This window comes from Salvelinus sp. IW2-2015, linkage group LG10 (genome assembly GCF_002910315.2).
Source record: "Salvelinus sp. IW2-2015 linkage group LG10, ASM291031v2, whole genome shotgun sequence".
NCBI classification, from domain to species: domain Eukaryota; kingdom Metazoa; phylum Chordata; class Actinopteri; order Salmoniformes; family Salmonidae; genus Salvelinus; species Salvelinus sp. IW2-2015.
Window position 1 is genome coordinate 19,931,440 of NC_036850.1, and position 24,772 is coordinate 19,956,211.

Here is a 24,772-nt window from a genome sequence, read left to right on the forward strand (position 1 = left end):
GTCAAGAGATATAGTACTAAAACACTTGTGTCTCTCTTGATCCTAGGTCCTGGCAGAGTTGTGCAGACTCAGGACAGCTGAGCTTTGGAGGAATATGCAGAATTATAGAGGAGTCTGAAATTTGCTTTCTAATGATCATGATCTTTTCCCCCAAAGAAGTTCATGAATTTATTACTGCTGAAGTGAAAGCTATCCTCTCTTGGGGAATGCTGCTTTTTAGTTAGCTTTGCGACAGTATCAAATAAATATTTTGGGTTCTTATTTTCCTGAAGTAAGTTGGAAAAATAGGATGATCGAGCAGCAGTGAAGGATCTTCGATACGGCAAGGTACTGTCTTTCCAAGCTAGTCGGAAGACTTCCAGTTTGGTGTGGCGCCATTTCCGTTCCAATTTTCTGGAAGCTTGCTTCAGCGCTCGGGTATTTTCTGTATACCAGGGAGCTAGTTTCTTATGACAAATGTTTTTAGGGGTGCAACTGCATATAGGGTATTGCGCAAGGTTAACTTGTGTTCCTCAGTTAGGTGGTTAACTTCTCACGAGTCACCACCCGGGAGCATCCTCATCAGTAAAAAAACTGACTAGCATAGCCTAGCATAGCGCCACAAGTAAATACTAGCATATAAATATCATGAAATCACAAGTCCAAGACACCAAATGAAAGATACACATTTTGTGAATCCAGCCATCATTTCCGATTAAAAAAAAAAAAATGTTTTACAGCGAAAACACTATGTATTTCTATTAGCTAACCACAATAGCAAAAGACTCAACTGCATATTTTCACCATTTTTTTACCGCATAGGTAGCTATCACAAATTTGACCAAATAAAGATATAATTAGTCACTAACCAAGAAACAACTTCAACAGATGACAGTCTTATAACATGTTATACAATAAATCTATGTTTTGTTCGAAAAATGTGCATATTTCAGGTATAAATCATAGTTTTATATTGCAGCTACAATCACAAATCACCAAAGCAGCTAGAATAACTACAGAGAGCAACGTGAAATACCTAAATACTCATCATAAAACATTTATGAAAAATACATGGTGTACAGCAAATGAAAGACAAACATCATGTGAATCCAGCCAATATTTCAGATTTTTTAAGTGTTTTACAGGGAAAACACAATATAGCATTATATTAGCTTACTACAATAGCCAACCACACAACCGCGTTCATTCACCGCAAAGGTAGCGATCGCAAAAAAACAGCAAAAGATATAAAATTATTCACTAACCTTGACAAACTTCATCAGATGACAGTCCTATAACATCATGTTACACAATACATATGTGTTTTGTTCGAAAATTTGCATATTTAGCGGTACAAATCGTGGTTTTACAATGTGAATACGTAGTCAAAATGCACAATTGTCTGGAGAAATCTTGGACAGTCACCTAATCTAATCAAATAACTCATCATAAACTTTACAAAAAAATACATGTTGTACAGCAAATGAAAGATACACTAGTTCTTAATGCAACCGCTGTGTTAGATTTTTTTTAAAATAACTTTAGTACGACATACAGCTTATGTTATAGCGAGAATAAGGGCGGAAAATATGACTAAACATTTTCAACAGAAATACGAAATAACATCATAAATTGTTATTTTTGCTGCGCTTCCATCAGAATCTTGTACAAGGAGTCCTTTGTCCAGAATAATTGTTGTTTGGTTGTAGAATGTCCTCTTCTCCTGTCGAATTAGCAACCAAAGCTAGCCATGTGGCGCAAACGTGCCCAACTTCACATAACGCAAAGAAAATTCCGAAAATCGCAATAAACGTTCAATAAACTGATATAACTCGATTTAAAATAACTACTCTTATTGATGTTGTTTATCACATATATCAAATAAAATCAGACCGGAGATATCTAACGTCATATACCGAAAGCTTTTCAGAACGCAATCTGGGTTCCTTCTCGCGCCTTCCAAGAACAGATGAAAATTCCAGACACGTCATTCCAAAAGCTCTTTGTTCGCCTCAGATCAAGCTAGACACCCCATTCCACCTCTCACTGCCTGTTGACATCTAGTGGAAGTGTATGCAGTGCATGTAGATCCATAAATTTCAGGCAAATTAATAGGCATGGTTCTCCCGGATGCAGTGTTAGCTTTCAAGTTGCTAGATACTGCCTGTCTAGATGGTAGGGAGAAACAGTTGGCTTTGACTGCTTGTACTGTGCTGACTTTTGCATCTATGAAGTCGGCACTAAAAATAATATTTGGTGAGAAGACATCTGTCGCGCCAATAACAAATGGAATGCAAGTGAGTGACGCAGCATATTACACGGAGCAGCAGAGAAAAGGCGCCAACAAGTCACGTTCTCAAGACAACCAGAAGAGGGCGCCATTTCCCGGCACAAATCCTTTGGACAAATATGGAAGAAGATCGAAATGTGCTATTTGTCAAAGCACTTACCATTGGGTTAAAGACTGTCCTCATAAAAATGAACAAGTTAAACTAACATTACACTGTTTTCAAATTAATCTGATACTGAGATTTTTATAGTTGAATCCTTAGGATCTGCTGTGATTGATACTGCATGTACACGGACAGTGTGTGGTGCAAAATGGCTTGATAGCTATGTCAGTGAACTAAATATGAAAGAAGTACAAAATATGATTGACACACCAAGCAAAAGAGCTTTCAAATTTGGAGATGGGAGAATTGTCTATTCTACCAAGAGAGTTAAGATACCAGCAAAAATTGGCCAGACTAAGTGTCACATTGAAACAGAGGTGGTCCCTACAGATATCCCCTTACTATTAAGCAAAGCTTCCCTCAAGAAGGCAGAGGCTGTACTAGACATAAAAAATGACAAGGCAGTGATGTTTCAGCAACCAGTGACTCTTGAACTTACTACCTCAGGCCACTATTGTGTAAACATTTTAGACAAAGACATCTGAGTCCATGCAAAAATTAGATTCTGACTGACACAGAGCACATGGAGATTCTGACAGTCACAGAGAACATGAGCACTAAAAAAAACACAAAGTATTGTTAAAGCTTCACAAACAGTTTGGACATGCTACAGTTGACAGACTTCAGAAGTTACTCAGCAGTTCAGGGAATAATGATGATGACAAGTACGAAACTGGAAACAAAGTGTACTACAAACGAGTTGACTGTCGAGTGGAAAGGACCGGGAGTAGTCATTGGTCAAGATGGTGTGGTGATATTTGTGAGGCACGGAGAATTCATTGTCAGAGTGCATCACTCAAGATTGCGGAAAGTAAATGATCAACAAGATAGAGGGGCTGTAGCTGAGAATCAGTCTCCTAATGAAAATGACAAAAAGGACACAGTAACAGACACAAACCTACCAGATGTCGCATCCAATGATATGGACACTGAAACTGGCACAGGAAATAGAGCAGAGACCTTTAACCATGCCACAGGTAATACTGTTGAGCGTTCAAATGAGGAAAACATTCAACAACAGCCAACTGTGTTAAGAGAACATGGTTGTTCCAATCTGAAAACTGGACAAACTGTTAAATACATGGACAGAGAAAGTGGTATTCCACATACACCAACCGTCATTGGACGAGCAGGAAAAGCAAAACACAAGAACTGGTACAACTTGCAGTACTCTGAACCAGCTACACTTTCTGGTACAGCAGGGTCAGCTGACCTGTCACTTGTAGATAATATCAGAATTGAACCAATGGAAAATCGAGAAAAACAGAATGACATTCAAAATGATGATGTACTTGAAACAAAGGACGTGTCATTTGACTCAGCTAAGCTAGATGAGCTCAGTAATTGGTGGGAAAATTGAGTGTTTGAGGAAGTCAAAGACATTGGCCAAAAATGCGTCTCAACGTGGGTGTGTACCCTTAAAGAATCCTTAACTGGAATAGTGCCTAAAGCATGTCTAGTGGCTAGAGGTTTTGAGGAGCTGGCTGCTAAAGAACTCCCAAAAGACTCACCGACATGCGCCTCAGAGTCACTCAGATTGCTGATGTCAGTGATCTGCCAGAAAAAATGGAAACTTAATTCCATAGACATCAAATCTGGATTTTTGCAGGGAACAGAGCTGTCAAGGGACATTCACATCTGACCTCCGCCTGAAGCTAAAAGCGAAGGAACACTGTGGAAACTAAAAAAGTGTGTGTATGGACTGGCAGATGGATCACTCTACTGGTACAACAAAGTCAAGGCAACAATGCTGAATACAGGTGGAAAAATGTCACAAGTGGATCCTGCAGTCTTCTATTGGCTTGATCAAGACTGCAATGTGACTGGAGTACTTGCCTCAGACCTTTGCTTCAACTGTGATTCCACACCTCAAAGCTGTTTTCTAGGTTGGCCGTGAGGAGCATGATCATACATTTTTGTTATGTTGGCATAGTTTGTTACAGTTGATGGCAAAATACTGATGCAACAGGAGAGCTATATCAAGAATCTTCATCCCATCCACATGGATTCTACAAGAGCCGTACATAGGAATTCCTCTCTGTGGAATTGAAGCTGATAAATTGAGGTCAAAGCTAGGACAAATTTTATGGGTTGATAGACAGAGTAGACCTGATGTAATGTTTGATGTTTGCAACTTGGCATCTAACACAAAACACGCCACTGTACAAACCATTCATGAGGCAAACAAAGTTGTTCGTAATCTGAAATCACAAGTGATTTTAAAGTTTCAGCATGTTGGATAAGATGACTCTTTGAAACTAGTTGTCTTCAGAGATGCTTCGCTAGGGAACCTTACAGATGGAGGCACACAAAGTGGACATCTAATCGTGTTAATGGGTGAAGGAGGAAGATTCTCACCTATCTGTTGGCAGTCAAAAAAGGATCACAAGGGTTGTCCGAAGCGGACTTGCTGGAGAAACCCTTGGTCTTGGGGATGGAATTTTCTACCTGTAGTTTGTGTCACTGACAACTACTTATTAGTTGATGCTGTGAAGTCAACCAAGTCTGTCACAGAGAAAAGACTCAGCATCAAGGAACTTATTCAAGCACAGAGAATCCAGCGGAGTCTGTGGTCAACCACAAAGGAACAGCTTGCTGACTGTCTGACTAAAAAGGAGCATTCGGTCTTACAGGCATTCGGTCTTACAGGCTCCTACAGGCTCTCAGTAATTGAAAGTGGCAGCTTGAGTAATACAAACTTGATTAATACTTGGACATTTAATTATGTTGTTGATGTTTTATTTGTCTTTAAAGAAAAGGGGGAGATTGTTAAGTTCATGTTTTATGTATCCCTATATTTCTGTTATTACGGGGCTATCACTCAACAAGGAGTGCGCAGGAAGTCTATCGTATGGACCTCGCTTGAGTGTAATGGCTACCTTGTAGTGTGTTCATATAGTATAGTAAATTTGTTAAACTGGAACCTTGTCGTTGTGTCATTTCGGTTAAACTAAACGTATATTTGTGCGGTATCAAGCCATTTCAATACGTTCTGATATGACTGCCCCTTTCCTATAGACAAGGCACTGAAGGAGACCCTGGACAAGGGCTGCTGAGTGGCTATTTGACAGAGCACAAATGCATCAAACGGTGTGTGTGAAGAAGAGGAGCAAGAAGAAGAAGAAGAGGAGGAGCAGCAGTCTGTTGTGCATGAGTCGTCTGGGAGCGGGAGGCAGCCTGCAGAACCAGGTAACCTCCATAACCAGAATCTGTGTGTAGACGAGATCATTCTTGACTGAATGGGATGCATGAGATTCGAGTAGGATTAGTTCAGCTTTAGGTTTTGTCACGGCTATTTGGACTAGAGGTCGACCGTTTATGATTTTCAATGCGATACCGATTATTGGAGGACAAAAAAGCCGATACCGATTTAATCGGACGATTTATAAAAATATATTATTATCAACACACATTTTTGTAATAATGACAATTGAACAATACTGAATGAAACTTTTATTTAACTTGATAATACACACACCACGCACACAGCTCTGAAGTGACAATGACACTGAAGAGTTCGCTTAGGAGACAATACTCAACTGTTTGAATAAAAATAGAGTTTAAGTTACCTGTGATGAATGTTGAAAACAAAACTTTAATTTCATAATGCAGGAAATCCTATTTAATAATGGGCATGGTAAGAATTGACGACCAAAGTGCGAGTCATAACCATGACACTTCTAGCAAAATCTGAAAAGCGGTCCTTCATTTATTCATAGGATATTTTTAGATTCACTTAAAAAAGGTCTGTGTTCGTGTAGGCTTACATCACCGTGCCAATTTAATAACTGTGTAGATATCCATAGGCAAGGTAACTCTGAAATTGGCTAATATAAGCGAAGATACATTTTTTTGTAGAGTGGTATTATGAAAATATGTTGACAAACGTACCTTCTCTAGTGAGATTTACACGGGTATCAAAACGTCGAGGCGGTTTAAGCCTGCAGAAACACAGACATTATTTGAAGTAGATCAAGACATTCTCTATGGAAGACATGAACGGTAAAATAACGAAGGAACCCCTTTCAAATTCAGCCGCAAGTTATTACAGAATTATAACGCGTCGACTATTTCTCTCTAAACCATATACCTTGACTAATCCGAAACTATCACCTCGAAAACAAACCGTTATTCCGTTCCGTATTTTATCTATGGAGGCATCCATGAGTCTAAATTTCCTGTTACATTGCATAACCTTCAATGTCATAATTACGTAAAATCTGGCAAATTAGTTCGCAAGAGCCAGGCGGTCCCCATACTGTGCATATAACCTGACTCTGCGTGCAATGAACGCAAGAGAAATTACTCAATTTCACCTGGTTAATATTGCCTGCTAACCTGGATTTCTTTTAGCTAAATATGCAGGTTTAAAAAATATACACTTGTGCATTGATGTTTATGGTTAAGTACACATTGGAGCAATGACAGTCATTGATTGATTGTTTTTTATAAGATAAGTTTAATGCTAGCTAGCAACTTACCTTAGCTTACTGCATTCGCTAACAGGCAGGCTCCTCGTGGAGTGCAATGTAATCAGGTGTTAGAGCATTGGACTAGTTAACTGTAAGGTTGCAAGATTGGATCCCCCGAGCTGACGAGGTAAAAAATCTGTCGTTCTGCCTCGTCATTGAAAATAAGAATGTGTTCTTAACTGACTTGCCTAGTTAAATAAAGGTGTAAAAAAATAAATTAAAAAAAATCGGCGCCCAAAAATACCGATTTCCGATTGTTATGAACACTTGAAATCGGCCCCGATTTAATCGGTCGACCTCTAATTTGGACGTATCAGGATTGGGCAAAGGCAATGCTTAAACTGCTTCGCCTTAAGTGCTTTGGCTGAGCGTTTCCTTTTGTGAGGGTGGAGACTTTATATTGCTGTAACGCTCAATTTCGAATATGTTTTAAGACGGACGTTAATCACGCAGCTGAATAAATTACGTGAGATTTTACTTCTGGGTTAGATTTTGATAACCTGAGGGGAACTCATGTTACGATTGGTCTGAGTGTGGACCTGGATGATTGGATATTAATCAGTGTATTCCTTTTACAGAAGGAACAGTTACGGAAGAATACACAGAGGCCATTGAAGTAGAAGCCTCAGAGGTGAGTTCAATCTCTACCCTGACTCTTAACTGCTGTAAAGTTCAGAATTCTCTGATTTACCTTACCTATTGGAATCTAATCAAGTGATCTTATGTTTTTGTGTAGTTTGTAAACAGACAGTTCATTCCAGAAACCACATACAGCAGCACTGGCAACGACCAAGTAGAGGAGTGGACAGCAGAGGTCCAGGTATGCTGCATGTCTACACCTCTCATATAATTTGTCATATCACAAAGTCACACAGAATCTTTTAGGGTTCATTAAGTAACTCCATGGCCCAATGATGTCATCAGCTGGGTTTAAATCTGTCCCTGTGTCTTTAGGTGGTCAATGTCCTCCAGCACCAGTCTCCTCCCCAGATGACCCCCGAGCCCCACACTGTGAACCCAGTCTCCCACACGCCTGACCCCGTGGTCCGGAAGCAGGTCGTACAGGACCTCATGGCCCAGATGCAGGGGACCTATAACTTCATGCAGGTGATGATCCTTCCAACTGCCCCCCTGCCTTATCGGATCCTGTTTGGTCTCTTGTTCATGCTGACCCATGTGCTTCCTCCCACAGGACTCCATGTTGGAGTTTGATGGTCATGCCCTGGACCCAGCCATCGTGTTGGCCCAGCCCATGAAGTCTGCACAGAGCGTGGACCTGCAGCAGATGGGTCAGTGTTAGTACATCACGTTCTGTTTTAACTCCCCTCAAACCAACACCACCACTCGAAGGCTGTAGTTCTCCTAGAGAAGTTCGCTTCTACACTCACCAACAATTTATTAGGTACACCCATCTAGTACCGGGTCGGATCCCCCTTTTAGAACAGCCTGAAATAATTTTGGTTGTGGATTCTACAAGGTGTCGGAGACATTCGTTGCTCCATTGGTATCAAGGGACCTAACATGTTCCAGGAAAACAGTCTCCACACCAGGTGGATGGGTCCATGGACTCATGCTACATACAGTTGAAGTCGGAAGTTTACATACACCTTAGCCAAATGCATTTAAACTCAGTTTTCACAATTCTTGACATTTAATCCTAGTAAACATGCCCTGTCTTAGGTCAGTTAGGATCACCACTTTGTTTTAAGAATGTGAAATGTCAGAATAATAGTAGTGATTTATTTCGGCTTTTTCTTTCATAACTTCTGACCCACTGGGAACGTGAACAAACATTCATTTGGTAGCATTGCCTTTAAATTGTTTAACTTGGGTCAAACGTTTCGTGTTGGGAATGTGTTCTTCGGCTTGCAAACCCTTTATCCTCCAAACATAACGATGGTCATCATTGCCAAACAGTTCTATTTTTTGTTTCTTTCAACTAGAGGACATTTCTCCAAAGTACAATCTTTGTCCCTATTGTGCAGTTGCAAACTGTAGTCAGGCTTTTTTATGGTGGTTTTCTCCAGCATCTTCACACGGTCCTTTGTTCTGGGAGTGATTTGCACTTTTCGCACAAGTACGTTCATCTCTAGGACTCTCCTTCCTAAACGGTATGACGGCTGCGTGGTCCCATGGTGTTTATACTTGCGTAATTATTGTTTGTACAGATGATCGTGGTGCTTTCAGGCGTTTGGAAATTGCTCCCAAGGATGAACCAGACTTGTGGAGGTCTACAATTATTTTCTTTGGTCTTGGCTGATTTCTTTTGATTTTCCCATGATGTCAAGCAAAGAGGCACTGATTTTGAAGGTAGGCCTTGAAATACATCCACAGGTACACCTCCAATTGACTCAAATGATGTCAATTAGCCTATCAGAAGCTTCCAAAGCCATGACATCATTTTCTGGAATTTTCCAAGCTATTTAAAGGCACAATCAACTTATTGGATATAAACTTCTGACCCACTGGAATTGTGATACAGTGAAATAATCTGTCTGTAAACAATTGTTGGAAAAATGACTTGTCATGCACAACGTAGTTGTCCTAACCGACTTGCCAAAACTATAGTTTGTTCACAAGAAATGTGTGGAGTGGCTGAAATGAGTTTTTTGACTCCAACAAGTGTATGTAAACTTCCGAATTCAACTGTAAGCCAAATCCTGACGCTGCCATCAGTATGGTGCAACAAGAACCGGGATTTGTCGGACCAGGTGCTATATTTCCACTCCTTAATTGTTCAGTGTGATTGCGTGCCCACTGGACCCGCTTCATGTTTTTAGCCGATAGGAGTGGTCGTCTGCTGCAATAGCCCATCCGTGACAAGGACTGATGAGTTCATTCCGAGATGCCGTTCTGCACAACACTGTTACACTGCAACGTTATTTGTCTGTTTGTGTTCCGCCTGTTAGCTTGCATGATTCTTGCCGTCCTCCTTTGACCTCTCATCAAAGAGATGTTTTCGCCCACAGGACTGCTGACTGACTGGATGTTTTTTGTTTGTCGAATCATTCTCGGTTAACCCTAGACACTGTCGTGCGTGAAAAGACCAGGAGGTTGGCAATTTCTGAAATACTGGATCTGGCGCGCCTAGCATCGACGATCAAACCACGCTCAGACTCTTAGGTCACTTATTTTGCTCATTATAGAGTTCAATCGAACAGTATCTGGATGTCTGTCTGCTTTATATAGCAAGCCATGACCACGTGACTCATTGTCTGTAGGAGCGATTCATTTTTGTTAATCGGGTGGTGTACCTAATAAACTGTCCGGTGAGTAGTACTGCTTATATACTCTTGAGTTTTGTCTGTTCATTTTTAGTTGGTCTAAGAAGTTTGACCAACAAACTATTTTATATTTGTCTTGTGTACAGTTCATTCAGAATCCAGACTTTCTCAACCAAGCTCAGTTCCTGAATCTACACACGTAAGTAGCAATAATGATACTTGAACAAAATTCTGATGGTGATCCCTAAGACTCGATACCGGAGCAGACTTATTTAAAGGGCAAGGGTACCATGTGAACCTTCCCTTATTCGCCCCCTCCCCAGGTCCCCATGGTCTCCTCCACACCTGATGGCTACTCCTCCACAGCGCCCCTCTACCAGCCCTCCCACACAGCAGAGCCCCGGCCACAGACAGACGGCACCGACCACATCCAGGTAAACCCTYCCTCCCCAAGGTGCCCTCTGCTCCACCCTCCTCTACCCCCCTGGCTGTGTGGGTGGGTGGTGGAGCTTCTCTATGCTTGGCTGTTATTGGGCAGTGTGAGAGATGGTTAACACTCATCCTTACCCGCCTGTCTTGAAGTGTCTGTGAAAACCATTGAAGTATGTGACGTCTCTGTCTCCCCGCCCCGCCCCCTCCCTAAACCAGGCCTCGATGTCCCTGTCGTCTGAGCAGTCCCCCGCCCCGTCCTCCTTGCCCTCTGCCTTCCCGCCCGTCTCCACCCCCCACAGCGGCGGCATCAATGTCAACGCAGCACCATTCCAGTCCATGCAAGCGGTAGGCTTTGTTAATGGAGGACTTATAACTCACATCGCTTCACTTGAACAAAACCGTCATATWACCCACTTAACTCTAATCACTTGCCACACATTGATAATGTGTCTTACGACAGGGAGAATAGAAGTAGTAAACACTGTCATACAACAGTAATACCAGATTTACTTTGCAAGGATAATGAAAAAACTKATTGGGACATCAACTGAATTAAAAAGTATAATTCCAGTGATGGCCTACATTTCTCAAAACCAAGCTTCACCCCATACCCCCCCACCCCCCCCTCTCTGTCAGAGCAGAACAGAATGCTCTTGTCTGCCCCCATGTCTACATAAAGATTTATAATCAACTCTAGGCTGATTCACTTTATTTAGCGAGCCTTGGACAGTATGTACAGTATGTTAGTGGTGATTTGCTGTTGTCTGCAAGTCCTGCGTGGGTATCTGACACCTCTAAATGAAAGCTTTTCTCTGGTTGTATTGTGTCCCTAAGGTGTTCAACCTGAACGCCCCCGTGCCCCCCACTAACGAAGCAGACATTCTGAAGCAGTTCCCCAGTGGCTACGGCCAGGGCTTCAGCAGCCAGGCGGAGCACTCCGTGGAGGAGCCTGACATCCAGCAGGACACTCTACTGTCCGGTGAGAGAGGGACTGGGGTGGCTGTTGGGGCTGAGGATGTGACTTAGACAAGTGGAGTCTGAGGACTAGTAGACCTTGGGTCTAAGGACATGATCAGAAAGGTCAAATATTGTTAATGACATACTGTTGTCCTCAGCTGTAGGAGGCTTCCACACCCAAGACCAAGTGGCGGCAGCGGGCCACCAGGTGCAGTCGTCCCAGGGGCCAGGCTTTGGGCGGCAAGGCCAGTCCTTCTATAACAGCAGGGGGGCTGTGCCTCGCGGAGGCCCCAGGAACCCTCGGGGCATGATCAATGGATACCGAGGATCTTCTAATGGCTTCAGAGGTATGAGATCCAGCTAATTTACTGTAAGGGACCTACTTTGATACAGGAGTGATTTTATTGTGGTGTTAACAGGATAAATGGTTGTCTTCCTCAGGAGGATATGATGGCTATCGCCCTCCCTTCTCGAACACTCCAAACAATGGTTATGGGCAACAGGCCCAGTTCAGCACGGCGCCCCGGGACTACCCAAACAGCACCTATCAGCGGGTAAGGAAGGACACAGCCAACCATTATGTCCTAGTGACTAGAAGACACTTGACCCTTGCATTAGGGTTGCATTAGTTCCAATAAAAGGGATTCTGAGTTGTTGTCCCAGATTCTGTCATGAAGGTGCTGTGTAAGTCTTTCTGAATTACCTGTTGTTTCTACAGGAGGGATATCAGCCAGGCTACAAGCGGGGAGCAGTCCAGGGACCTCGGGGTTGCTCTCGAGGTAATGCTCAAGCGATGCAATCCTAAAGCGCTTAAAGGATTGTCAACTTCCGCCACATTGAACATTCAGATATTATGAATGCGTTTGCCCCAGCTCACTTTATAAATCTTTTTTGTTTTGTTTCTCATCTATCTTCGTGTTTCTCCTGGCCTATTTATCAGAGTAAGCCTGCTTTGGTATGTCTAAGATACTTTTGTTTTAACACATGTAAAACTGAAATCCACAGCATTTAGATTTATCAGCAAGTCTGTGTTCAAAACAACAAATAGATATTCCTGTAAACTTGAGAGATTTCATTAATTTATTTTTTGTACAAAATAAATGCAAAAAAAAACTGCAACTGTCAGTCCAAGCCATGAGAATCTTTTATATTTTCTGTCACTGCCCAGCCCTGTCAACCACTTTTCCCCTCTGCTTTTGGTTCTCATGGCATTATTTTTTTTTTTTTTTCGTCTCTCACCATCTCTTTGTAAGCCGATGTTACTCCTTGGGAGACTGTTTCAATAAAGATGTGTTGTATAACCTGCTGTCTGCTGCTAGTTTCTTTTTGTTGGTCCCTGATCCCTGCTGCTCTGGCGCTACCACAGCCTTATCTACCTCTGCTGACATCTCTTGGGGTTAAGAGTGGGTTGGAGGATTTGGTTATGCTTTGCTGAAAGGACTTCACTCTGCTTCTGTCTCCCTCACCTGCTGTGCCCTGCCTTGTGTATTTTGTCATAGGAGCATACATATATTGTTGGCTATTAACTTGCTTAAACATTCATGAAACATGTCATTGAGTTTCAAAGTAAACCTGTGGTGTTATTTGTAAATCCTAAGGCAACAGATGTACCCCCCCCCCCCCCTTTGGTTCCATCTGGCAAAATACATACTATTGTTCTGTATGACCTGGATAAAAGCTTTCATAGCTCTTAGATTTGCAGGGAATAATGCCACTGTATAACTGAATTGACATGAAGGCAGCTATTACCTTTTCTTGTTTTCAGGATTCCATTTTGTAATGGGTGTATTAGCTTGCTCGTAACGGTCCATTTTGTAATGGGTGTATTAGCTTGCTTGTAACGGTCCATTTTGTAATGGGTGTATTAGCTTGCTTGTAACGGTCCATTTTGTAATGGGTGTATTAGCTTGCTCGTAACAGTCCATTTGTCTCCCTATTAGAGTTGATCTCTCTTCCTTGGCAGGTGCACACTAATTTATAGAATGTGGATGAGGGTTTTTAATTGTATTCCATGCCCAGACTTAACCCAGAATAAGGGTGACAGGCTGGCCTCAGCTGACTGATTATTTTCTGTCTGCTTCGCGGTTACAGGCCGGGGTGGACTGTTCAAGCCCAGCCGAGGGATGGTGACCCAAATGGTTGGACATCAAGCCAATTAGTCTTGGATACCAACAACTCTCTTCTACCCTCCACCTAGGGCAACCTTAAACATCACCTCTACACTCCTGGACCATCCTTCCCCTGATCTGACTATTCCCCTCCATATCAACCTCTGTTGATTTGGTGAAGCCTGGGTCTGAAGCCATATGTACCACCCTTAGCTCTCCTACAATCATATGCTATTGCATAGCCTTAAACTGATCAAGCTGGAACATGTGTGCCTTTGCTGTTGGACTGTTTATTTGGGTCTTTGCTTAATAGGCAATCATTTACAAAAAGTGGCTGGGGCTAGTGACAGGCTTTGGAAGCATGACACGAAAGACCAAACAATATGTTGACTGCGGTCATACCACAAATGTTTTGTCTCAATGTGAAGATTGTTTATACTGTACATTGTATTGCCATGGCATGTTTGGGAGTGAAGTCTAAGCAGGTTGTAGGTCTGACTGAATGACTCAAAATGAAGATTTCTTGTGCGTACATTTTGCTCTGGCCATATGGTAGCTGACAGAGTGATGCACTGAATAAATGCACTGTTCTGTAAATTTGCATTTGTCACTTCATATCTGCTCTGTCCAAAAACATAATTGGTTGGAACTGATGTCAACACTAGGTGTGTAGAATGTAAGGATTGTGTCAACTTCACATGTAAGAGTTTCACTCTGAGTCGTGAACACTAGCTATAAAGAAAATCACTATATTGTCTACAGCAATATTGATGTTTTCCTGTGCAATTGGTCATCTGAAAATTAAACTACTCTTTTCTACAAACAAAAATTAGGCACACCTCTGTATGGTGCAAGATAAAAGAGCATTTGCCCTAGCCAGCAGAATTTGGTAAAACAAAAAGGCCCAATTTAAGACAGACTCGGGGGGTGATTTGCTGAGTACAAAAGGTAGACCTCATTTCATGGTAAAGGCCTGTTCAGTATCAATACATGTACTGGCCTTGGCCAAGACACCTGCAGGTCATTAGGAACAGTAGCCTCATTCAAGCACAAACTTGAAAACAAGATGTGATTACCAATAATCTACAGAAATAACCAGATCATCAACTGACTCTTACATTTGCACATCAATTAAGATAATCCAAAGAGCTGGCTATAGTATAAGTACCAAAAAATAAGACTGCAATCCACTCAGGTTTCCCATGATTAGTGCCCATAATAGCCAACATTAGCATATATTGCTGTTATCAGACTTGTGGAAATGAAATATAAAGTGGTGGCCAAGCTAATGCCATGTAATACACAAGAATGAACCCATACAAAAAAGAACATATTTTATATTATATTCTGTTTCATGAGACAGTTGTCTTTACTGTTCATAATGCTCCCAATGCCATTTTCAGTGCCTTTTGAAATGGAGCTTTTTCAGGAATCCGTACATTTCACAACATTATCATTATTCAGCTGGATTAACCTGACAATTATTAGGCCTAATTGTCATGACATTACACAGCACCAATTAAAAACAATGTTCCAAAATATATAGACATTGACACTACCAAAACCATTCCACCAAAGCTCTGCATTTTAAGTAATGGTCAATTATGACCAATCCATACATCACATACCGCATATGCACTCTATAACACAAATTCCCTGACTGCAAACGTACAAAACATTTCTAGGCCGTGGAGGCTCAAATTGAAATCCACAAGTGGGCAGAGATACTGTAAACTCCTCCTGTGTTCTTCAGCTGGTTTTCAGTTAACTCTTTCAGGATAACGGGGTACACATGCCCATATGGAGGGACCTCTGCACACTGGACTGGAGGTATATAAGTACTGTAAAGGTCTGTGGGTGGGGGGCCATGGAGCCAGAGGTGTTGTCTATAGAGTTTTATCTGGCAGCTGGGGTTGAGTGGGCTGGTTCTGATGGGGGCCTTATGGTAAGTAATGTTGGCCCTATGGCACTGCCTGATGGCCTGGGGGCAGATCTTGGAGTCGTGGTTGGGACAAATCCTGGGTGTTGTGGGGTATTTGGTTCTGGAGGTGGTTGTCTTGCTTCATACCCGGGTGGTTTTGGGACATATCTTGATGGCCCAGGGGCAAAGGATGGTACTCTCCTTGTGGCTCTGGGATAGCATTCCCTTCTACTGAAAAAGAGAGTAGTTTTGAGTACAGTTCATTTTTACCCCTTTTTTGTGATATCCAATTGGTAGTTACAGTCTTGTCCCATCGCTGAATTTTTCACATCTTGAGATCCATTTTCCATAGTCACCTCTACATTCTGAAAAATACACAGCACACCAGTTAAGAGAAAATGGAATTGGGGTAAACTATCACTTACCATGAACCTCTGGAGGGGGCTCAACTTTCTGGGTTTTCAACCGTTCCATGTGTTCTACTGCCTGAAACACCACAGACAAACAGAGATAAGCAGATGGATGGTTGTAGGTAAGTATGGCAGCTCATGTCAAAAATAACAATACCACACAAAATAAGTGCATTACAGTAATAGAGAACCTATTGGTTGTGTCTGTTCTACCACTGCCCACTCTGTACCTGCTGAAGCTCTACTTTCTGTGAGTTGAGCTGTTCCTGTTGCCTCTCCAACTCATCCCTCTGTTTCTGGAGGTCTGATGCTTTCTGGTTGAGGTCCTCTTCCTGCTGGGTCAGGTGCTCCTCAAACTCCCTCATCTCCTCGTCCGTGTAGGCCTGGTTCTGCTCTAGGGTCTAACAAAGGAGGACGGGTCAGTTCATACCCTTCTACCTCTCCTTATTGATATGAAAATCAACATAATTACAGTGTGGTTGAATGTAGGAGTGTTTAGAGATATGGTATCGTTTTTGTTACTCTTGCCGTTTCATAATAATGAGTTATAATGTTGAAATATTAAAAGTAGGCCAGTATGAATGAGAGTTAAAATAGATATAGCTACCACACCTCCCAACTATCTGGTTCCAGGAATTCCTTTTTCTTTGTGGCAATCAGGAACTCTTCTAAGGAGACCAGTCTGTCTTTGTTGGTGTCCACCTGTGAACAGTGAGAGATCAGTCACCATGTGAACTATTTATTTCATTAAATCAACAAAACCAATCTCTAACTTTCAGTGMTAGCAATCCATGGGAATATAGTATGCARGGTTCACGGCCGGGACAACAGTWTACCTCGTTCATGACGTGCTCTCTCATACGCAGRCGCTCCTCCTCCATCTCCACCATATCGTCCTCTTCATTGGTAGGATCATAGATCTTCTCCAGCTGAGCCCACAGAACGAACCGTTATCTATACATGCACACGTGTCATTATCATTTCAGGTGAGACATTAAAAAAGAGGACAAATCTTTACCTCCTTCGTAAACAATGCCTCCAATTCCTGCTCATCGAAGAAGCCATCTCCATTGGAATCTGAAAATTCAAAACGCAAGAATGTTGAGGAACTCTGAGATGGATGTCCCTGCCACAGCCTTTGATGTCTATTGATGAGGACTTACCATGCAGCTTGAAAAAGGTCTTGGGGTCAAAATCTTCAGGGTCAAGACCATCTGCCTCCTCCCACACCTCTTTGAACTGATTCTGGCTGCCCTGCACAGCAAAAAATGTTAGTCCCCTGTTAGAAATAAATCTCTCACTTGAGCTAAATCATCCCCTAAGTATGGGGAAGGTCTAGAGCAGAAATAGGCAACTGGCATCCCCCTTTTGTAGGCTCGCAGATCAATTTCCATAAACAAACAAACATATACAGCATATGCATACTGAGTGCACAAAACATTAGGAACACCTTCCTAATATGGAGTTCTACCCCCTTTTGCCCTTAGAACTGCCTCAATTTGTCAGGGCATGGACTACAAGGTGTCGAAAGCATTCCACAGAGATGCTGGCCCATGTTGACTCCAATGCTTCCCACGCTTGTGTCAAGTTGGCTGGATGTCCGTTGGGATGGTGGACCATTCATGATACACACAGGAAACTGTTGAGCGTGAAAAACCCAGCAGCGTTGCAGTTCTTGACACACTCAAACCGGTGCGCCATGTATCTACTACTATACCTCGTTCAAAAGGCACTTAAATATTTTGTCTTGCCCATTCACCCTCTGAATGGCACACACACAATCCATGTATCAATTGTCTCAAGACTTAAAAATCCTTCTTTCACCCGTCTCCTCTCCTTCATCTACACTGAAGTGGATTTAACAAGTGACATCAATAAGGGATCATAGACTGACCAGGTGAAAGCTATGTAATGGAAATAGCAGGTGTCATTATTGTTTTCTACAGTCAGTGTATATTGTTTAGGAACTCATTTGGGGTTTCAACTTACTGCTGGGAGTTAGAATAGTAGAATACACAAGATCCCATTTTAAAATGTGGTTGTGCATCAGCAGTTTCTCGCTATGTCAGTCACTCAATTAAACCATGTCAGCTAAACATTTTTAGATACAGACCCTCGAGCCACTCATGATGAGTTCAGATTTTTTGTGGCCCCCACCACCCCCATCAAACTTGCCCATCCATGGTCTAGAGACTGGCTAGACCATATGTGAGCACAAACAAATTGAGCTCTGAAACACACAGATAACATAGCATCCAAGTGCAGTTGGACTTACTGGATGGTTGACTTTGGGATGGTCTGCATGTTTCTTCTTCATCTCCTCGTAATGTTCTTCCTCCTTCTTCCTCCCTTCATCGTCTAGAGTCTTGAGGTGTTCCCTTCGCTCATGGTCTTTCGTCATCTCGTACTTCTTGAACTCCTCATGGCGCTCCTTGTCATAGTTCTCCAGATCGTTTGTGGCCTTGTGGTCAAATGACGGATGAGAGTTAAAATGTCTTGAAGGAGAAGAGGACTACAGGTACTTTATTAAGCTACTGTATGTATGTACCATGCATTCTACATTCTACTTACTGATTTGATGAGTCTGTCCAGATCCTCCACTTCAAAGGTGTGAGGATTCATGTGGTTCAGGTACTCAAACTGTTTCAGCAGAGCTTGGTGGTCTACTGCCATATCTGTGAGTGAGGTTTAACAGTCATAACACAATATGACATGGGATGACCTGACATTGGCACTGTAATAGTTATCCAGTGCGGCAGGGTGTGTTGGTCAAAGCTCACCCTGTGTGCATCTATACTAGCCTGTAATCCTGCCAATTAGTGGTTTAAGTGAGACGTTACTGTTGTCTGTAATACTCTGCTATTACTATTGTGATTCGAAACAGAGATTTTCAAAAGCATGTTTCACAAGTAAGTAGGTGACTCAACACTGACGCTACAGTAACCACATCCTCCTGAGACCTTTGCCTTTGCCCTAGTGTTTCTAGATGTTAACAGTATAGCACTTAAGGCATATTAATGGTCTTTCACTGGGCAGCATACCGTTCCCTCCTTCGATGTCTTGCTTGGCTTTGATCAGTGTCCGTAGCCGGCTAACCTCCTGCCTTTTTAGCTCGTCCAGTTGTGTCCTTACATGGTGGCTGACAAAGTCCAGCTCTTTGGCCAGCTTCCCCATCTGTAGGAAACGTGATGTAATGATTATCATACKGCTGCTGTTTTGCATTTTTCATGACTAATGACTCAAGGAGAGTAAGAACGACAAGAATGAGCAGGACACACTGTTAGAATACCTTGATATCCTCCATATCTGTGTTATGGAGCTTCTCTCTGAAATGCTGGTCTTTTTCCAGAAAATCAATGACTTCCCTGAGATAACGGTCATAGTGGAGTCCAGTGTCCTGTTACATGAAATAAAGTAGTAAGTTGTAGTAGTATGCATAACATGCATACTAGCTCATGCATCATTCAGTAGACGTCAGTTCAGTCTGTATACGTTACAATTCAATAAATTATGTTAGAGAATATAGCTGGTATAACTGGTCTGAGCTTGTACTGGTAGCACAAATGACTGCTTTTTTCATGGCTGTTAGGGCTGCTCTGCCTGCCATGTTTCTCCATTGTGCTTGCTTGGTATGTGATCCTTCACCAACTCTTACCACACTTGGTGGTGGCTCTGAGGCTTTGTCCTCCGGCTGGTTCACCTTGGTCTTGTCCAGACTAATGGGCACTGCCTCCAGACAGAGCAGATGTACCAGAAGCACAAAGCAGCTGGTGTGGAATACCTGGCTCCAAGACATCTGGAGACACAAGACGCACTTAGACACAACAACACATGACAAGCAATACTTCAACCAGAGATGATAGAAAACATCAGTCTCTGCCCCAAATAAAGTGGCTGTGCCCCAACCATAGAGAAAGACAAAGTACTCTTCTTTGTATCTGTCCCATTGTGTCCTCTGAACACACGGGCTTGTCCATTTTGAAGTAGTCTATTTTCTTCTACTACTACTTCTATGAGTTGGTAAACAAACTGAAAGGGTGCATACTGCCACCTGGAGTACAGTTCCGGTCTGCTTACTAGTTTATTTAGCAGACAAGATTTGCTTATAACTCCATGGCATTATTTTATAGTACGAAGAATACAATTGAACAAAGCTGAATGCGCACATGCGACTATTCTGGGTTGAGCGGTTAACAAAGAAATAGCTACTGCTATATGCTTAATTTAGAGTTACTAATGTAACTTTAGTTGTTCTACAAACGTTGGGCTATATGTTTTGATTTTTAATACATGATGCGACTAATGATGATTTGAAAGAAGTCGCTTGAAAGGCATGAGCTCTGCTTTGTTTTTTTTGCACAGGCTTTACACACTACATCAGTCACTCATTCACAATTTGACAAGTACTTGACAAAACCTAGAATGTTACGGCTGCATCCCCTTTGCGGCCAGTGGCCGTTGTGCCCTACTACGTTGTGCACTCCGAATCACCCCTCACTCACATGGCTCTCCATCATGTGATCGGGTCTTTCTCACAGGCTACAAGTGAAGACAGACACATCAGGGATGCAATGGCACGCGTCCTTATCCAATTCCGAGGTGCATATTGAAGATATTGGAAGAACTGTCCACATTTACTTTTCGTCAGCCAACAAGATGAGTAGGCTTAAAGAACAGCTAAAGTACTAGCCTATGTCAATCTACTATCCCCCATAGTACAAAAGTCGACCTATTCTACTCTGTGCAAGAAATAAAAATTCCAAACATAGTCTGGGACAGTTGTGGGATGCGATAGATCCCAAATTAATACAACCACTAGCAGATCAGAACGTTTAGCTTAAAAATGGTGATAAACTATGAGGCTATTTGTTCACATTATAAGCGCAGCAATGTGCACATGGGTAGTAGGCTATAACGCAAATGTTCCATTTACAGAAAACACCATTATCAAGTGACCGCAAATGCAATTGTGCATTTTTACGGTGAAAATTATCCTCCCCAAACTTGAAACTCACGTGCTACTTATGTATGCCAGTTAGGCTCTACACCCCTTGTAAAGCGGATTGTGTTTAATTTTAAGAATTTTTTGGGACACTTTAGTTGTGATACAAACCTTATCAAAACATATAGGCCTATGGGCTAGGCTACATGAGGTGTGCAACTATGATTCGAAAAAGGCATTGTTTCCTATGCTGGGCATCATTCACAAGTGATAATATATAATTCACAAGTGATAGGCTAATATTGTCACACAGCAGACTATCCTTGATTTAATATTGTCTTTACATATACTAAATAATATATATGTGTGAAATTTGTTTTGATTTAGAATGGACCATTATCATGCACCTGTATCAAAACAAAGCCAAGACAACGCAGGAGTGGCTTGGAGACAAGTCTCTGAATGTCCTTGAGTGGCCCAGCCAGAGCCCGGGACTGAACCTGATCGAACATCTCTGGAGAAACCTGAAAATAGCTGTGCAGCGACACTCTCCATCCAACCTGACAGAGCTTGAGAGAATCTGCAGAGAAGAATTGGAGGAACTCCCCAAATATAGGTGTGCCAAGCGTGTAGCGTCATACCCAAGAAGACTTGAGGCTGTAATCGCTTCCAGGGGTTCTTCAACAAAGTACTGAGTAAAGGGTATGATTACTTATGTAAATGTAATATTTCAGTTTTTTTTTCTTCAATAATTTGCAAAAACCTGTTTTTGCTTCGTCATTATGGGGTATTGTGTGTCGATTGAGGGGGGGGGAAAGCTATTTCATCAATTTTAGAATAAGGCTGTAACGTAACAAAGTGTGGAAAAAGTGAAGGGGTCTGAATACTTTCCGAATGCACTGTATTTATACTGTAGCTAAGAAAGTAATACTAAGTGTATGATGTGTAGTAAGCTGTTAGTAGCCCATGTGCCTCGCACTAATAATTTGGTCCCTTTCCCCCTCATAACTTAGCCTACTGTTATGACTTGGTGGTGCACATGTAGCGTATTGCCTGTTTTAGCAAAATGCAATCATCAAATATTGTACTGCTTATATGCCCATTTTATTTATCCTACGGTTCTGATTTGGTGTACAGGGAGAATACGGTAAGAACGGCCCATGTTCTGAATTCGGTCGCTGTACATTTAAAAAAAAGTGCTGAACAAATAGTTATATTGACTACGTCCGTCCTAGCTCGCTAATTAATGTCTTAATCAAAATTACGGATTGCCTCTTATCCGCTCTTCGTTCCCTTATAGTTTGTACATCTCAATTGTCAGTAGAAACCACATTTGTTTAAGCAAGTCAGCTATATCAGCTATGTTTTTTTAAAAGGCAGTAAATGAGGCTGAATGAACTGTTTCACTGCCAGACAAGGCTCCACTGATAGCCAGGTGTAGCAGTGGTAAGGATTCACTCCATGGTGCTGAAAAGAAACTCGGCTGTTGGGACAGCTTTATGTAGGCCCTAACAGTTAGTGGGCACTGTTTGTCACCGTTATAGTGCAATTACTGTATTGTTTAGTGTTGTTGTAGTGGCTTTCCTGGCATACATCCCAAAAATGTTGAGTGAGTTTACCCTATCTGTTCCTGCACCATGCCAAGGACCTGGGAGGACGGGACACTGCCCCTCAACACACCCTGTAACTCTTCTGAAGTCAAATCTCCTAAACCTAAATACTTCTCTGCAGCTGCCACAACAACATCTATTTTCTGTGATTTACATTCAATTTCTGCAGTACAGTTGATAACCATTGCTATGTATGCTAAGAAGCCAACCTTACTAAAGCAATACTCACTCCTTGCCCTATCCTTCTGTGGCACAAATCTACTACTCACTGGGACCCTCTCAGGATCCCTCAACCATCCATTACTACACTGACCACTTCAACCTGCCTCTTTCGCACAGGACACTTCCGGTCCCCAGCAACATGAGCACACCTACAGTTGACACAACTTTATCCAACGAAACTACACAGTCCTCTGTCCCATGCCCTCCTGCACACATCTTGGAATCTCCCTCCTACAACATGACCATAAACCTTGAACCTAAAACAGTTCAGTGGATTCTGCACAAAAGTTCTAACAGGATAAGTGATATATCGTAACATGACTTTGTCTTGTATAGGCTCTGACTCAAAATGACTTATGTTTCACCACGCTCCCCACCGGGTCGTCTGCTCTAGTTACCTCCATGGCCCCAACCCCATATGTTTCCTGTCCATTGCCGACGTGTCTCTCTGCCATCGATAGCTAACTAGCTACCTGCTAGCAGCTAACTAGCTACGCTATTAATAACATGTTAGCTAGGACGTGATACTTGTCATCTAACTAACTAGCGTGCTACAATTTAAATCATCAGCGGTTCAATAGCTAGTCGTCTAGCTAACATTACACTTTACCACCACACTCACTGCGGCCAATACAATAGCGTAGCTAGTAGTGATGATGCTGGCTGGCTAGCTAACAGTTAGCTGGTAGATGGCAAGCTAATCTAATGACAGCTAGCTTGAAGCTAATTATGAGGTTTTCATTTCCACCCAAGCTAGCTACTTAGCTAAATAACAGTGATGGGGGGTCTTGTGTTGACCACATCGAGAAGTTGCGGTATATGTCTTATTGGAGTCTGGTTACCTGTCTCATTAACAAAATAGCAATAACTTCAAAACAATTCATGTCACAGCGGGACTTACTTTTTGATCGGAATCCCCGTCAAACGGTCGTTACTACAGTCACAAAGTCGTAAACCCCGCCTATTTCTAAAATGTCTCTTCTTAAAATTAGATTTTAAACCTAACTTTAACCACAGGGCTAACCGTACGCCTAACCTTACATTAACACCAATTATGTTTTCATAAATCTTTACGATATAGACAATTTTGACTTTGTGGCTGTGCTATCTAGTGGAAACCCCGTCAAGCTAATTTAGCTAGCTAGCTAACTAGTCTCCTCCCGAGCTGATCATTTGTCCTCTCGCTCCTTCCTTGATGCCAGCAGGCGTTTGTTTACAATGTCAGATAGCAAGGGAACGAAATCTTACATTGATAACATGGCATGTATGCTAAATTGGGTAGTTGCCATTGGATAAAATCTTCACTTCCTACTTTCTGAAGACGCGCATAGTTATTCTAATAGGCCGCACACACTGTCAGTCAAATTATTGGGGATATACTATGCTATCAAGATAGGTTGCACTGAATCGTACGTGGCGTTTATAATTTGGAGGTGGGTGTTCGCTGATCCTGGATCAGTGTAGCTTTCTTGCCATGATATCAAAGACAGTACAGGAGGTTGGTGGCACCTTTATGGGGATGATGGGCACGTGGTAATGGCTTGAGCAGAATAATTGGAAAGGTATCAACAACATCAAACACATGGTTTCCATTCAATTTGCTCCGTTCCAGCCATTATTATGAGCCGTCCTCCCCTCAGCGGTGGATATGGTATGTGAAGACATTTAGGTAGGGAGATCTGATCCCAGGTCATTTCATAGCTTCATTTTTTTGTCATTCTTACATAGCTAGTTAAATTAAACAAACTTCATTTTCAATAGGGTGAAGGATAAAGCATACTTTTTTGAGTTGGTTTAATGTGATTGCTTGGACTATTGATGAAAATTGATGAGCAGCTTTCTGCATGGTTATTGTATGAGTGAACATTATTGAGCTAGAAATATTGGCTATGGCAGCAAGACATGTATGTGATTTTCTAAATATACTGAACAAAAATATGAACGCAACATGCAACAATTTCAAGGATTTTACTGAGTTACAGTTCATATAAGGAAATCAGTCAATTGAAATAAATAAATTAGGCCCTAATCTATGGATTTCA

At 42.0% G+C, this 24,772-nt stretch overlaps 1 protein-coding gene and 1 pseudogene across 2 annotated transcripts; one reads left to right on the forward strand and one right to left on the reverse strand.

Moving 5' to 3' along the window:
* The window catches only part of LOC111969486 (caprin-1-like), a 23,549-nt pseudogene extending 10,726 nt beyond the window's left edge, over positions 1 to 12,823 (forward strand).
* Positions 12,824 to 15,192: 2,369 nt separating this feature from the next.
* On the reverse strand, positions 15,193 to 23,956 carry nucb2a (nucleobindin 2a). 2 transcript variants are annotated; one of them, XM_023995659.3, is made up of 13 exons: positions 23,632 to 23,956; positions 19,612 to 19,752; positions 19,246 to 19,353; positions 18,998 to 19,130; positions 18,528 to 18,631; positions 18,232 to 18,417; positions 17,120 to 17,210; positions 16,975 to 17,033; positions 16,793 to 16,885; positions 16,569 to 16,658; positions 16,187 to 16,357; positions 15,972 to 16,032; positions 15,193 to 15,774 (listed from the first exon to the last, which is right to left on the reverse strand). In XM_023995659.3, exons 2-13 carry the CDS (start codon positions 19,750 to 19,752, stop codon positions 15,587 to 15,589), a joined length of 1,425 nt encoding a protein of 474 aa, XP_023851427.1. In that variant the 5' UTR covers positions 23,632 to 23,956; the 3' UTR covers positions 15,193 to 15,586. The 2 variants fall into 2 exon arrangements, with proteins under 2 accessions (XP_023851427.1, XP_023851426.1); XM_023995658.3 differs by having other exon boundaries at positions 15,193 to 15,777.
* Between the last annotated feature and the right edge of the window lie 816 nt (positions 23,957 to 24,772).